General features: G+C 55.7%; 2 protein-coding genes and 1 long non-coding RNA gene across 3 annotated transcripts in view; 1 reads left to right on the top strand and 2 right to left on the bottom strand.

Annotated features, from left to right (window-relative positions):
• Positions 1-12,233, top strand: part of LOC109292273 — an 83,163-nt gene that overhangs the window by 29,800 nt on the left and 41,130 nt on the right. The window lies entirely within an intron of this gene.
• COPG2 (coatomer protein complex subunit gamma 2) overlaps positions 1-12,233 on the bottom strand; it is a 770,521-nt gene that overhangs the window by 724,451 nt on the left and 33,837 nt on the right. The window lies entirely within an intron of this gene.
• Positions 2,114-2,975, bottom strand: UCN3 (urocortin 3). Its single transcript, XM_019509661.1, has one exon. It carries the CDS (start codon positions 2,968-2,970, stop codon positions 2,506-2,508), a length of 465 nt encoding a protein of 154 aa, XP_019365206.1. The 5' UTR covers positions 2,971-2,975; the 3' UTR covers positions 2,114-2,505.

The following is a 12,233-nucleotide window of genomic DNA, read 5'->3' as shown; positions in this document are numbered from 1 at the left end:
CCTTTCTGGTGTGGGACAGGGCTCGGACGTGTATTTCTGAAGAGCGCACGGCCTGGGAGCTGTGGCAAGGCTCTTGTAAGGTCATGGATGTACATTATTGAGACGTGAGCTCAGTGTTGCTGGAGTGCAACAGCTCCGTCATCTCGGCCGTCTGGGCCCACAGCCACGTGACCTACCTGAATCCAGGCAGGCTTGGATGGGCTAGGCTCGATCCTCAGCTGGGGCCCATAGACATGCTCACGGTTGGTACCTGAGGGTCTGCACTGCTGTTTCCCGTCATCTGGTGCAGTCTGAGTGTGAACATAACTATTAAAATGACATCCTGGGGCTCCATGTCCATGTCCATTGGGTCCCAGCGATGCCAAATTTGCTTGGGGGACAAATAAAAAGAAGTTGTTTTTTCCCCCTCGCCTCTTCCTCATTGCCTGTGCCTTGGCTTGGGATCTGAGGGTGAAGCAGGTGCTCTTTCTTTCTCATGCATTATTACCAGCACCAATTATCAAGACTTTTCAGAGCGTATTAGGCGAGCGAGAACAAAGCAGTCCCTTTCTCTGCCAGTTATGCCCTTTGCACATCCCTATTGCTGTTAACTTTGCAAGACAGTAGTACCAGGACTCAGGATGGTATACCTGGGTAATCGTTTGTGTTGTTTCATGCATTTACCACTTAACTGCTTTGCAAGCAGGTCCCAGCTGCTGAACTGGTCAGGACGGGGTGGGGGTTGGACTTGACGGAGGTCCCTTCCTGCCCTACTTTTCTGGGATTTTGGATCTGAGACTCTGTGAATTCACGGGACAACGAATGGTTTTAAAGAGGACTTCTGCAGAAAGGTCGATGGCGTTGAGTTCCCGCTGTGCTTTCCAAATTGAGCGACCCCCAAAGCAATCGTTCACCTGCTCGGGGCTTGGCTAGGGAGATCAGTGCGCCCCCATGGAAGGGAAATGCCTCTAAGGGACAGGCCGTGTCGGGGTTATCTCCTACCTGTTCCCCATTGGCTTTCATTGAGCAATCTCAGTGCTGTGGACTGCGGTGTGTTTTCCATTGAATGTTCACCAACCAAACCCGGGGCTGGACGCATCATCCGGTCCAGCCCCCCCACGGATGCTGGAAGGCTACTCCTGAAACCATCTTGCCTCCCGAGTACGTGTGCACATGCTGAGCGCTGTCTGTGCAAACCTTTGATGCGACCAAGCCATTTGTACCATGCTCTGCGACGTGCTGAGCAGCTGGAAGGGGCTTGGGGCAGTGCAGGCCAGATCAGGCGAGAACAACACAGCGATGGCTTTTGTACCCCGAGGTCAATCGGCTCCTGCTCCCATCCCTTCCCCGTTAGCGGAGAGAGGTTTGTCCGTCACGGGACTGACTGGCCAGGCAATGCAATTGTCCATTGCCTTCCAGGGGGCTTGTCTGGTTGGTCTCAGACAGCCCCTAATTTACTTTGCCCTTTTCTGCTGTAATGAAGTCCCTGGTCTGCCACCAGCCCGGGGATGGGGCCTGTATCTATTTCACACCCAAAGCTCCCACTGATCTGAAAGGAGGGGGTTTGGCCCTAACTGAGCTGTTGGCTCTAGAGGGTGAGGTCCTGAGAGTCTCAGGTTTGAGTTGGGTGTTGGCTGGATGCAGTGTCCTACTATTTGCTTTTGAGCTGGGAGGAAGGAGCATGGACAAATTACAATCCAGGGGCACAGGACAGAAGCAGCTGGAGTTTGAACAGCAGAGAGGTGAGGGCAAAACAAGGCCAATGCCCCTGCCCTCCCCTGTGGTCACGCCTCCAATGCAGGGTGAATGAAATGCCACCCTCGCGCTCGCACGTACACCACGTTCATGCGGTGCAAGGCACTGTTTCTATCCTTTAGCCAGTCTACGAGGGAGCTTTATGGGTTGCCTACAAGGGAGCTACCCCCTTAGCGTGTTGTCCAGCTCCCCTTCTTCAGCCGCGTCGGATTCGGGGTTGGTGCCTGTGTTTGAAGGGCTTGTGAGCGCCACGGGGCCGGGAGCTGCCCTACTCGTTCCCTTTTATCCTCAGCGCAGTCTCTCGGCTTGCAGAAAGCCCCAACCCCGGGACCTGTCCCTGCCCAGCTCAGGCCGAACACCCGGGAAGTGAAAAAAAAAAAAAAAGAAAAGAAAAAGTAAAATTAAAAAAAAAAAAAGAATTAGAAACTCGAGAGACGGCAACTTTAATTGGGGCCTGCATGATGTGAAGCAAACATCCTGCTCCCCTGTGGGGAAACCTCCGTCTTGCCTCCTTTGGGCATGGGCGTCAGCAGGGAGCACGGGGGGCTTGGAGGACAAGAGAAGTGAGAGGGAAGAGAGAGAGAGGGAAGGAGAAAGAGAGATGGATGTCGTGTAGCTTTACGGGTCAAAAATATACAGCGCTCAGACAGTACCCAGCGGGCAGTCCCGTGTGGGCGGCGTGGAGAGGGCCGAGGCCGGGGGCTCGCGACCACTCTCCCCAGCCCAGCCAGCCCCGTCCCACCCCCGAGTTCGCTCCCGTCCGGCCCTCGCTCACTTCCTCCGCCCAATCTGAGCCATCAGGTGGGCATTGGCAGCGGCCTTCGCCCTCAAGTTCTTGGCCTTGGCGATGTTGAAGAGGATGTTCATGATGTTGGTGGGGACATCGAGGGAGAGGGTGAACTTGGTGCGCCGGTCGCTCCGGGCCCGGTTCTGGTACGTCTTGCCTTTGACCTGTGCCTGGGAGAGGTATTTATACCTGGCATCCTCTGGGAAAGTCCTTTTCTCCTTGTCCTCCTCCTCCTCCTCTTCCTCCTCCGAGGACGGCTCCTCTCCCGGCAGGTAGTCGAAGCTCCTCTTGTCCAGCAGCGAGTTCTCATCCGTGGGGCTCTTCTTGGCCTCCGAGAGGGCGGCGTTGATGCAGCTGAAGACGGACTCGGCTTTGTACAGCTTGAGAGACAGGCCTGTCCTGGCCGCGCAGAGGATCAGGAGCAGCAGCAGGAGCTTGTCCTGAGACATGTTTCCACCCTGGATGGCAGGAGAGGGACAGAGTGGGGTGAGGGGGGCAGGCACTTCAGCACGTGGCGTTATGCATACAAGCAAAGCAGCATGGGGTAAGGGGGGGGGAGAAGGGGAAAAAAAAGAGGCCCGTAGGTCTGTGGGCAATGTAGGGGCAGCTTATCATCACTGACATGCAGCTGCCTCTGGGGTGGGATGCACTCGCCACCAGCCAGCTCCCGTGACGGTATTTGGGACCCTGCTGTAGGACATGGTAGGGAGCAAGAGGCACAAGCCAACACCAACTCAAGGGTAGCAAGAGAGGTTGCCAAATGAAGCCGGATGTGACCCATGTTGCCCGTTGTCCCACCCGCTGAACCCACAAGACAACGGACAACGTTTGCCCAGGACTGGAGGGACCGAATCCTGCCTGAGACTCCTGCAGCGTGTGGGATCAGGCCTCTGAAGCCCCCAAAGCACCTTCCCGGGGCGGATGGAGAGTCCAGGTAGCTCCAGGCTGCCCGCTCTCTAATGCCATGAGGTCAACAGACATTTACTGCTAAAGAGCAGCACAAATCAATGCCACCTTCATCTCAGCCACAACTTCTAATTTGACGAGGGGCATGGAAATCTGTTTGCTTGGCCTTGATCCCACCACAAAAATGGCAACACAAAGGTGATGAAAGGCGATGTCTCTTTCCATCCTAACCAGTTTCCCTTTGCTGCTCCCTGCCTTAGTTTCTCCACTTGTAAAATGGGCACAAAAATACGGATCGATTTTTAAAATCCCACCCCCCAAACCTCTGCCCCAGCAAAGCCCCTTGAGATCTACTGACTTTACCCAGAAGTCTGTAGGATGGGAACGTGGGACATTTTTAAGTGTGAACAGGGGTCTGATTTCTATTCCACCTATTAGGCAATTAAAGTTTCATAGTTTCATAATTCGTGCCTGTGAGTGTGAGTGAGTGTCTGTGTCTGAGTGTGATTCTGTTCCAACCTGTCTGAGCCCCTGCAATTGTGCAAATGCACCTATTTCTGGACCACGATATTGCCTCAGCAGCCTTTAGGCAATGTCACAAAATGTAACGGGGAAGAAGAAGAGCACCCTCTTCCCTCCCCCCTGTTAACAGACTTTCAGGGACTTGAGCAGGGAGGAGGAGGATCACACCTAGGTGCCTAAATCCACTCGGGGGGAATAGACTCTGGGCCCGCAGTGCGATGTCCTTTGAGATGCATTTGCGTTTTCTGCTCTAGGATGCTCTTTCCGATGCAGCCAGGTGGACAGCCCCGGGCATCACCGAACCCCGAGCTTTCATTCATGACCTGCGAGCAGTTGAGCAGTGGACAGGATACAGCGCTGGGGCTCTGCAGAGGCCTGGGTTTTAGTCTCAGGCCTCCTGGAGGAGTTTGGGCTCCTTTCTGGTGCCCATCTCCCACTGATTACAGTGGAGGGAGGGGAGGGGGGGGGTCAGGTCTGAAACAAGCCCTTTGCCTCGCCCTGCCTTAGTTCCTCCACCTGTAAAATGGGCACAATGATACTGCTTTCCTCGGCAAAACCCTTTGCAATCTCTTGAGAAACTCCTTGCTTTTAATCTGCTCCGGCTACTCTGCAGCCCGGTCACCCCATGGCAGTGCACTCAGTCTCAGAGCAGCCATGGCTGTCTTTTCCCCAGCTTTTTTCTTCAGACGAACGTCTGCATCCTCGACAGTGATACAAAACAGAAGGCTCCAGGCTGAATGTAAGTGCCGAGGCCATCCCACATGCTCCTTTTTGTGGTCTTCTGGCTCTTCCTAGTGGGCTTTACAGTGCACTGCAAACTGAGCAATAACCCCTGAGGTCCTTCCAGCCCGATGGGAGGCGGAAACCCGTATAGAGTAAACGGAGCCTTTACCCTTGGTCCTCGACAGAGCTCACACAGAGGCTTGCTAGAGGGGCAGGTATATGCCAGCACCAAGCTCACGATACGAATGCTCCTCAACTATAAAAATCTCCGGGAGTTTGTTAGTCTGGAGTCGTCCGTCTGTCCCCAGAGCAGCCCAAGCTGGGGGTCTCACGCGGCAGGGGCCAGTGCTTTGGGACCAGGCTCAAGGCATTGCTAACCCTACGGTTGTTGGGGGCTGGGAGGGAGGACGGGTCACTCTACACGTACAATCGTATAAAACGAGGGTTGGAAAGTTGCTTAGAAGCAACCCACATCTAGTCCAACCCCCTGCTCACAGCAGGACCAGCCCCAGCTACATCATCCCGGCCAAGGCTTTGTCCAGCCGGCTCTTAAAAACCTCCGAGGATGGAGATCCCACCACTTCTGTGGGTAACCTGCTCCAGTATTTTACTACCCTCCTTGTGAAAAAGTTTTTCCTAATATCCAACTTAAACCTCCCTTGCTGCACCTGGAGCCCATTGCTCCTTGTCCTGTCATCTGCCCCCATGGAGAACAGTCCAGCTCCATCCTCTTTGCAACCCCCCTGCAGGGAGCTGAAGGCTGCAATTAAATCCCCCCTCGGTCTTCTTCTCTGCAGACTAAATCAGCCCAGTTCCCCCAGCCTCTTCTCACCAGTCCTGTCCCCCAGCCCCCGAACATTTCCATTGCCCTCCAACATGCTCTGCCGCCCGCGTGCATCTGCCCCTTGCTGGTTGGGTGCAGTGCGCTGGGCTGGGTGGAGCTGCTGTTGAACCCCGGAGCTGGAGGCACCGAGCTGTGCCCGGCAGTGAGTGCAAGGCTGCGTGCAGCTTGAGCAGAGCTGCAGGGGACGGCAGGGTGGGGAGGCTGGACAGAGGCCTGTTGCAGCCGCAAGCCCTGGGATTGAGGCTCCCCATCTTCTCTGCAAACCTTCCTGTCCAGTGCGCCGGGGTCCCTCGCAGCCAGGCCTCCCCCGGCAGGACCCCCAGGAAAACCGGTCATGACTCAGGGAGATGCATAGAGTCACCCCAAGAAGTGAGGTCTGGATGAGGCTCTTCAGCGGGGTGGAGGTTGGGGTCCCTCTGCCAGCCACTGAGGGGTGATGGAGGAGCTCATAAGCCAGCTAACACTTGTGTGTGTGTGCGTGCGTCCGTGCGTGTGTGCAGGGAGGGGGGGAGGAGAAAGGACCTAATTACTAATTAGCTCCCTAGGGCTGTGTGGGGTGGGGTGGACCTCGCACAGGGGCAAGCCAGGACCCTTGTGGCCCCGAGGAAACCTACAGGGACGGAGTGTGGACACTTACCTGGAAGCCGCTCTCCTCGGATCCCCCCTGGCAGAGCGGAGAAAGCACCTGGCTGGAGTCCCTCTTCTCCCCCCATCTTACATACCTGCTTGTGCGTCTTTGGGGTGCATCACCGATCTCTGCTCCCCGTGGGCATTAGGGGGTCAGCAGAAGGAGGGAGAATCCCCCTGTTCAAGCCAGCTGCTTGCTTCTATCTCAAGTTTGTGTCCCCTCCCCATACAAGCGACAACCAAAGCATCAGGCACATACCAGGGCCTGATGTGAGCCTTGGACTTTGTGCCATCGAGCCCCAGGACCTGTAGCTGCACTTCCAAAACGAGCCCCAGCTCCTCTCCCCTTGCAGCCATCACCTTAACTCTGCCCCTGCAAGGCTGCAACAGATACCTGTAACATCTGGGACAGAAGTTTCACAAATCGGTTTGACCTAAATCAGCGAAGTCTGATATGGCGTTCAGCCAGGTTTATCCTAAACCGGTTTCGACCATTTTGAAACTGAGTTGTGCCAGGTTTAAATTAGTTTCTGATCACTTCAAACGGGCTGATGTGTCACTTCGGTCCCTCGCCTATCAGGAGTGTTGCAGGATGTTCCTGCTGTCCGCGGGCTGACGGAGCCCGGAAGAGCAGCTGCACCTCTTTCAAATGGGGGCCGTCATCGGAGAGAGGGACCAAGTCCTGGCTTCGATTTGTGACCCCACGCCCAGAATCACTCTGCACCTCGTTATAATACTCCAGAGGAGCGGGGCTCCAGTGGGTGCCTCTGACAGCGCTATGGGTTCGTGTAAGGAAAACCACGGGCCTCCTCCATGACCGGCTCGCATCTCGGACTGGCGTTATACGAGTGCAACAGGTCACTGCTCTGACCTGGGGGCTTTCGAGGTCCACATTGCAGGGGTAAAGCTGGCTGCTGGGCCCAGAGGGCTGTCACTCTGGTCCCAAACATGTCAGAGTCCATGAGAGAGGACAAAAGTGACGGCGACTGGTTAAGCAAAAATGCACAATTCACCCGCACGCGCCCTTCTAGCTCCTGACACAGAAGCAGCTGGAGAGTGAGTCTGCAGCGGGGGCTATTTAAAAGCAAGCTTAGCTTCTCCCACCAGCCTTTTTCCTCTTGACCCAGGGGTATAAAATAGCATTTTCTTCCTTTCCGGAGCCATGAGTTTGAGCCTGTGCTGTCTTCCCAGGGGCAGAGTTAAGGTGACGGCTGTTACTGGGGGTAACTGTGGCTTTTGGCAGATCTGAACATCCTTGATTTTATTTTGATTTTGAAAATAAAAGCCGGCTCTGGTACAGGCAACTACCGTAGCCATCATCACCCAGAGATGAACAGGGATGGGGCCATCGCATCAGGGATCCAGAGACAGCAGCGGGCTGCCTTGATGGGGGCGTCATGTCCGGCTTGTCCTGAGAGACCCTGTCACCTCTTCCCCTTGCCGTCCCATCAGCTCGGGACAGGCAAGGTGGGTGCATGGAGGCTCTGAATGGGCTCCCCCATTGTATAGTAACTATATACTACAACTATATACCTATATATTATAGTTGGATTGGAAATGCGGAGGCAGCAGCTAGAAGGGCCAGGCCCAGCTATGCTCAGCTCAGGATGGCTCCTTAGCCCGGGGTGGTGTTGAACTCGGGGCAGGACTCCTACGGTCATAGCGCAGCAGGGCCCGCATGAATCCCACCTAATCCGATCCCCTGCTCAAGGCAGGATCAACCCCGTCTAAACCACCCCAGCTGAGCACTGGGGGGAGAACCCCAAATATCAGCCCGCGCCCCCGCTGTGGTGCAGGATCCGTGCGCACCCACACGCTGCGTGCAACCGTCGTGCGAGGTGCCGCTATCGTTGCTTCCCTCCTGCCCGCCCGGTTTCCTGGAAACCAGGCAGCAGGGAAAGCGGCTGCAAAGCCAACTCCCTGCCTTTCCCCTGCTGTCACAGAGCCTCGGGGATCGGAGAAGAGGCCACGGCTCTATGTCCCGCCGGCTAGCATGTGCCCTTGCTCGCACACGCAGTCCCATGCAAGCCAGCAGGATCTCACGTGTGCGTGTGGAGCCACGTCTGGGCTCACACATCCTGGGGGATAGTGGGGTTTGCACGGATTCACTTTCTGCTGGCTCAGGAGACAAGAGCCCATGTCCCTCCGCCAGGACCAGCTGCCCCTTTCCAAGCCTGGGGCACAAGGAGATGCAGGGGTGACTGGCTGGCACATCCGAGTGTTCGGAGGAGGCTGGCCCGGGGCCCACTGCCCAGCTTGGACCGGAGGAGCCGGGGGGCTTCAAGGAGGGGCTGGTGGCATGTCAAGGCGGGGGCACGTGTGTGGAGCTCAGGACCAGGGAGGGTGCAGGTCAGGACGGGGCAGGGTAGCGGTAGGGCTGTAGTGTAGACAAGGCTCCGGTGCGACTGGCCCTTTAAATCAAAACCAGGGGCCCGATTCTGCCCCCTCCTCTACAACTGAAGCCAGTGGGAGGGGAAGGGCCCTTGGCAGCCCAAGGCAAGGCTCAGCCCCTTTCAAAATCAGGGTTCAAATGCTGCTGTGAGACGCTCAGAGGACAGTCAGCCCCATCCAGGATGATGCCTTTTAACTCTGCATTTGAGCCCCGAATGGCAGCTCTGGAGCCAGGGACGCAGGGGGCTTTGCAGGCAACACTAGGAAGCATTGCCGCCGTTTCCCCCCGGGAAAAATCCCCGAGCTAGCACAGACCGCGAGAGTTGGGATGGAGTTAAACCACGCACCTTCCCGGTGCTGCCGAAACGCTCGCCTTGTGGGTATCTTCCCCTTTCAAAACACAGCACCCATCCCTCAGCTGGTGTAGATCAGCATGTCTCGCCCCTGGATTTACACCACTTGGCAATCTGGCTCTCCAGGCTCTGTCTGAGCCCGGGGCGGTTTGCACTGGATGGTGCTGAGCCGCTGGGCATGCTGGTCCGATTCCCCATTCTCACATGGCGCTGAGCCCCTCCGAGACCGTGGACGCGGCCGGCTGGATCAATAACCCACTCGCCCATGCAACTCTGCTCGTCTCCAGAGCCTCCCCGAGCACAACCCGACACCCTCCACGCTATCATCCGGGACACAACTGGCTTATCCCGTCTAGGAAAACTCTTTGGGGACTTGGAGGATGTTGCAACGGGGTCCGGCGAGGGGTCTAGAAAGCATGAAACGTGCCACTGAAATGCGTCCCAAATCGCTGCTTGTTTTGCGAACCCCCAGGACAGGGTTAACAGCCTAATGCATTCAAAGGGGGGAAAAAAATGCAGCCAAGCTCTTTCTCATTGCCTGGCTAATGCATTCACTTCCCTGGACTACTGAAAAAAGAAACCACCTGGAAACTATCCTGTCGGCTCAGCATCCCGGTGCCCCCTTGGACTGAGCAAATAACCCTCCTCCTAACTACGCAGAAAATCGAGGTGAAGCTCAGGTGAAAGGAGATGAAAAGCGGTGGCACTGAGGCCGCCGAGGCTTGCATCGAGCTGCCTGGCATTTGCAAGAAGTGCCCTACAGGTGCTGGGCTGCTCCAAGTGGCCGTCGCTCCCACGAACAGGTCGCTGGCTTTCTTCGGAGACGCTCCGGACAGTGGAAGTCGCTACGGTTCACGTCCCCCGGAAGACCTTCCTCAGAGGAAGGAGAAACTGCACGCGCCGAGCCGGGGACAAAGCTATTCATGCTGCCTTATTTTGCCCTTGCCTCCTGGGCAAAGAGGAGAAGCAGAGCTGATTTCTGTCTGATTTACCCCGCTGGGCTGCCCAGCGCACGTCACAGCAGCGAGGACAGCAAAAGCACAAATTTCCACCGGAGTCAAGCTGTCGAGTTGCCTCTTAGCCTGTTGCACCCGCTTTTCAAACTAAGCAGCTAAGCGCCCGCCGCAAACAGCTCATTCTGTTTCCACCGCCCCAAAACCACAGCTGAGTCGAGCTGATGGGCTAACTTTGCCTGTGCTTCCCTCCTGAAACGTGGGGCAGCGTTTTGTGTCTGCCCTTTACAAACCCATCTCCTGCTCCCATCGCCAGAGCCAGATTCTGCACGTTGCCTCCGTCGCTGAAAAGACCCCGAGGATCATTTTTTGCCCTTTAATGCAGCTCCTGAAATTGCTTTTCGGTTTCTTGCCTGTCCTCGTTTTGCATGGAAATGCGTTCGCTTGTCTAGAAACGTGCTTCCCGGCAAGGACCCAGGCACCCCTGAGAAGCACTGAAATATTTAAACTTTGTGCAAATGAAGCCAGCTCCTGCTTAAGAAAGCGATTTGCAAGCAGTGCACTCACCTGTGAGTCGTCGGCAATCAGGAGGAGTGAGAGAGAGCTCACGGTGGCACGTAGCTGTCTCAGAGTAAGGAGAAAGACATCGGGAACATTAGCCTGAACTTGTGTATCCTTCCTTTTCTTTTATTGTTATTAAGCGGGCTGCGATATCTTTTTTTCTCTCTATGGAAACGCTTCCCCCCTCCTTCGTGTATATATAAAAATGAGTGATCACGGGGTTTGAGTCGTAACTCCAGACGTGGAGCCTTCCTTGGGACATGATTTCATTAAAATGAAATCAGAAAGAGCTGGCAACGTCACGGAGCTGAGAGGTCTCCTCTCATTCAGAAACAGCCCCCCTCTCCCCGAGCCAGCTATCGGGAATCGCACCAAGCAGAAGAGCTCTTGCAAACTCCGAAACTCTGCAGACGGTGTCTGTGCACACACATGTACACACACATACATGCACACACACGCGTGCTGTTCCCTACAACCATCCTGTCTGCAAGCGAGAGAAGCTCCACTCTTTTGAGACACCTTTTTCATGGTGTTTAGGCGCCCGGGGGGGGTTTCTAAAGCACCCAGATATCTACCTCTCAAGCAGAGGGAGCCTCCTTCAGACAGGCCGAGCAACCATCGACCCCCGGTGCAGCTCCGTCATCCGCAATGAAGTCCCATCGCAGCTAGACTTGCTCGGTCGCGTTGCCCAGGCTGCGGGTGGGCTGGAGGCAGAGGCGTTTTGTCTTTGCATCAGAGGTGGGGTAAACTGAGGCAGCGCTGTTCTGAGACCAAGGCTGCCGAATGAATTGGGGCTGAATTAATCTGGGGACGGCCTCTTCCAAACGCCGGCTCCACCGTTCTCCGTTCCTTTGGTTGTCAAATTTACCGATTGTGGCCTGGGCCTCCCCTGGCCAAGCAGCCAAATGCCGGGTTCTGCTTAGGGGAATCCCATTTTCCCCCCTGAAATTTGGTATCTAGCTGAATCAGACCAAAAGCCTCCCAAAACCTTCTGGAGAAATGAGAGGTTCCTGTGTCCTGCCGCTGCACCCAAGAAAAGGTCCTTCCGGTCAGGTTCAGTGGCAAAACTGCCAATAAGTCTATTTTACCAACCCGCTGCAAGCGGTGCGGGCTCCGGATCACCTGCCTCCAGTTTGGGGGGAGTTTGTCCAACCTGGGTTGGTTCAAATGCAGCGTTCCCGGTCCGAGGAACCCGCCTTCTCGATCAGACGTTGCTTCCAGCTTGCTCGAAACATTATGTATTTACCTGAGCCAAAGGTGCTGAATCCCCACGATGCCCACTGGCTCGGTGAGACTCATGACAGTTCAGCCCTGGTGGGAGGAGGTCATTTTATATTTAGGCACCTTAGAGGTGGATGGAGGAGCCGAACTTGTGGCACTTTCTGAGCTGGAAAGCACCGGCGGGCCTGGATTTGTGCTGGAAGTGTCGTTGCAGCACAGGGAAGGGCTGGGACAGCTGTACTGTGCTGGAGACGCATCCGTCGCAATGCCTCTGCCCATGATGGCAGCAGGATCAGCACTAACAACCCCAGCTCCCTGGGAGAGGTTTTCAGCCTTGTGCACTAGGGACTAGATGATCCCAATGATCCCTTCTGGCCATGACATGGATGGACATGGAAGGATCTCGAATCGTTTCCATTCTAAACCCGTTGTTTCTGGTAATGATTTTCACCCGCCAGGCTGAACATGCAAAAAAACCCTGCAGCATCCTTATAGGCTTGGCAGTGCTACGCTGGCTAGCACTACGGAAGAAAGAGACTTGGGGTCATCATTGACCACAAGATGAACATGAGCCTGCAATGCGATGCTGCGGCTAGTAAAGCGACCAAAAC

The sequence above is a fragment of the Gavialis gangeticus genome, unplaced genomic scaffold (assembly GCF_001723915.1).
Source record: "Gavialis gangeticus isolate Ggan-Ray unplaced genomic scaffold, GavGan_comp1, whole genome shotgun sequence".
NCBI classification, from domain to species: Eukaryota; Metazoa; Chordata; order Crocodylia; family Gavialidae; genus Gavialis; species Gavialis gangeticus.
The sequence above is the reverse complement of the archived record's forward strand: the minus strand, read 5'-3'. Positions and strand labels throughout refer to the sequence as shown.

Bases quoted from the DNA above. Each gene is read 5' to 3' on its own strand.
- UCN3 (XM_019509661.1), bottom strand. From the start codon at position 2,970: ATGTCTCAGGACAAGCTCCTGCTGCTGCTCCTGATCCTCTGCGCGGCC.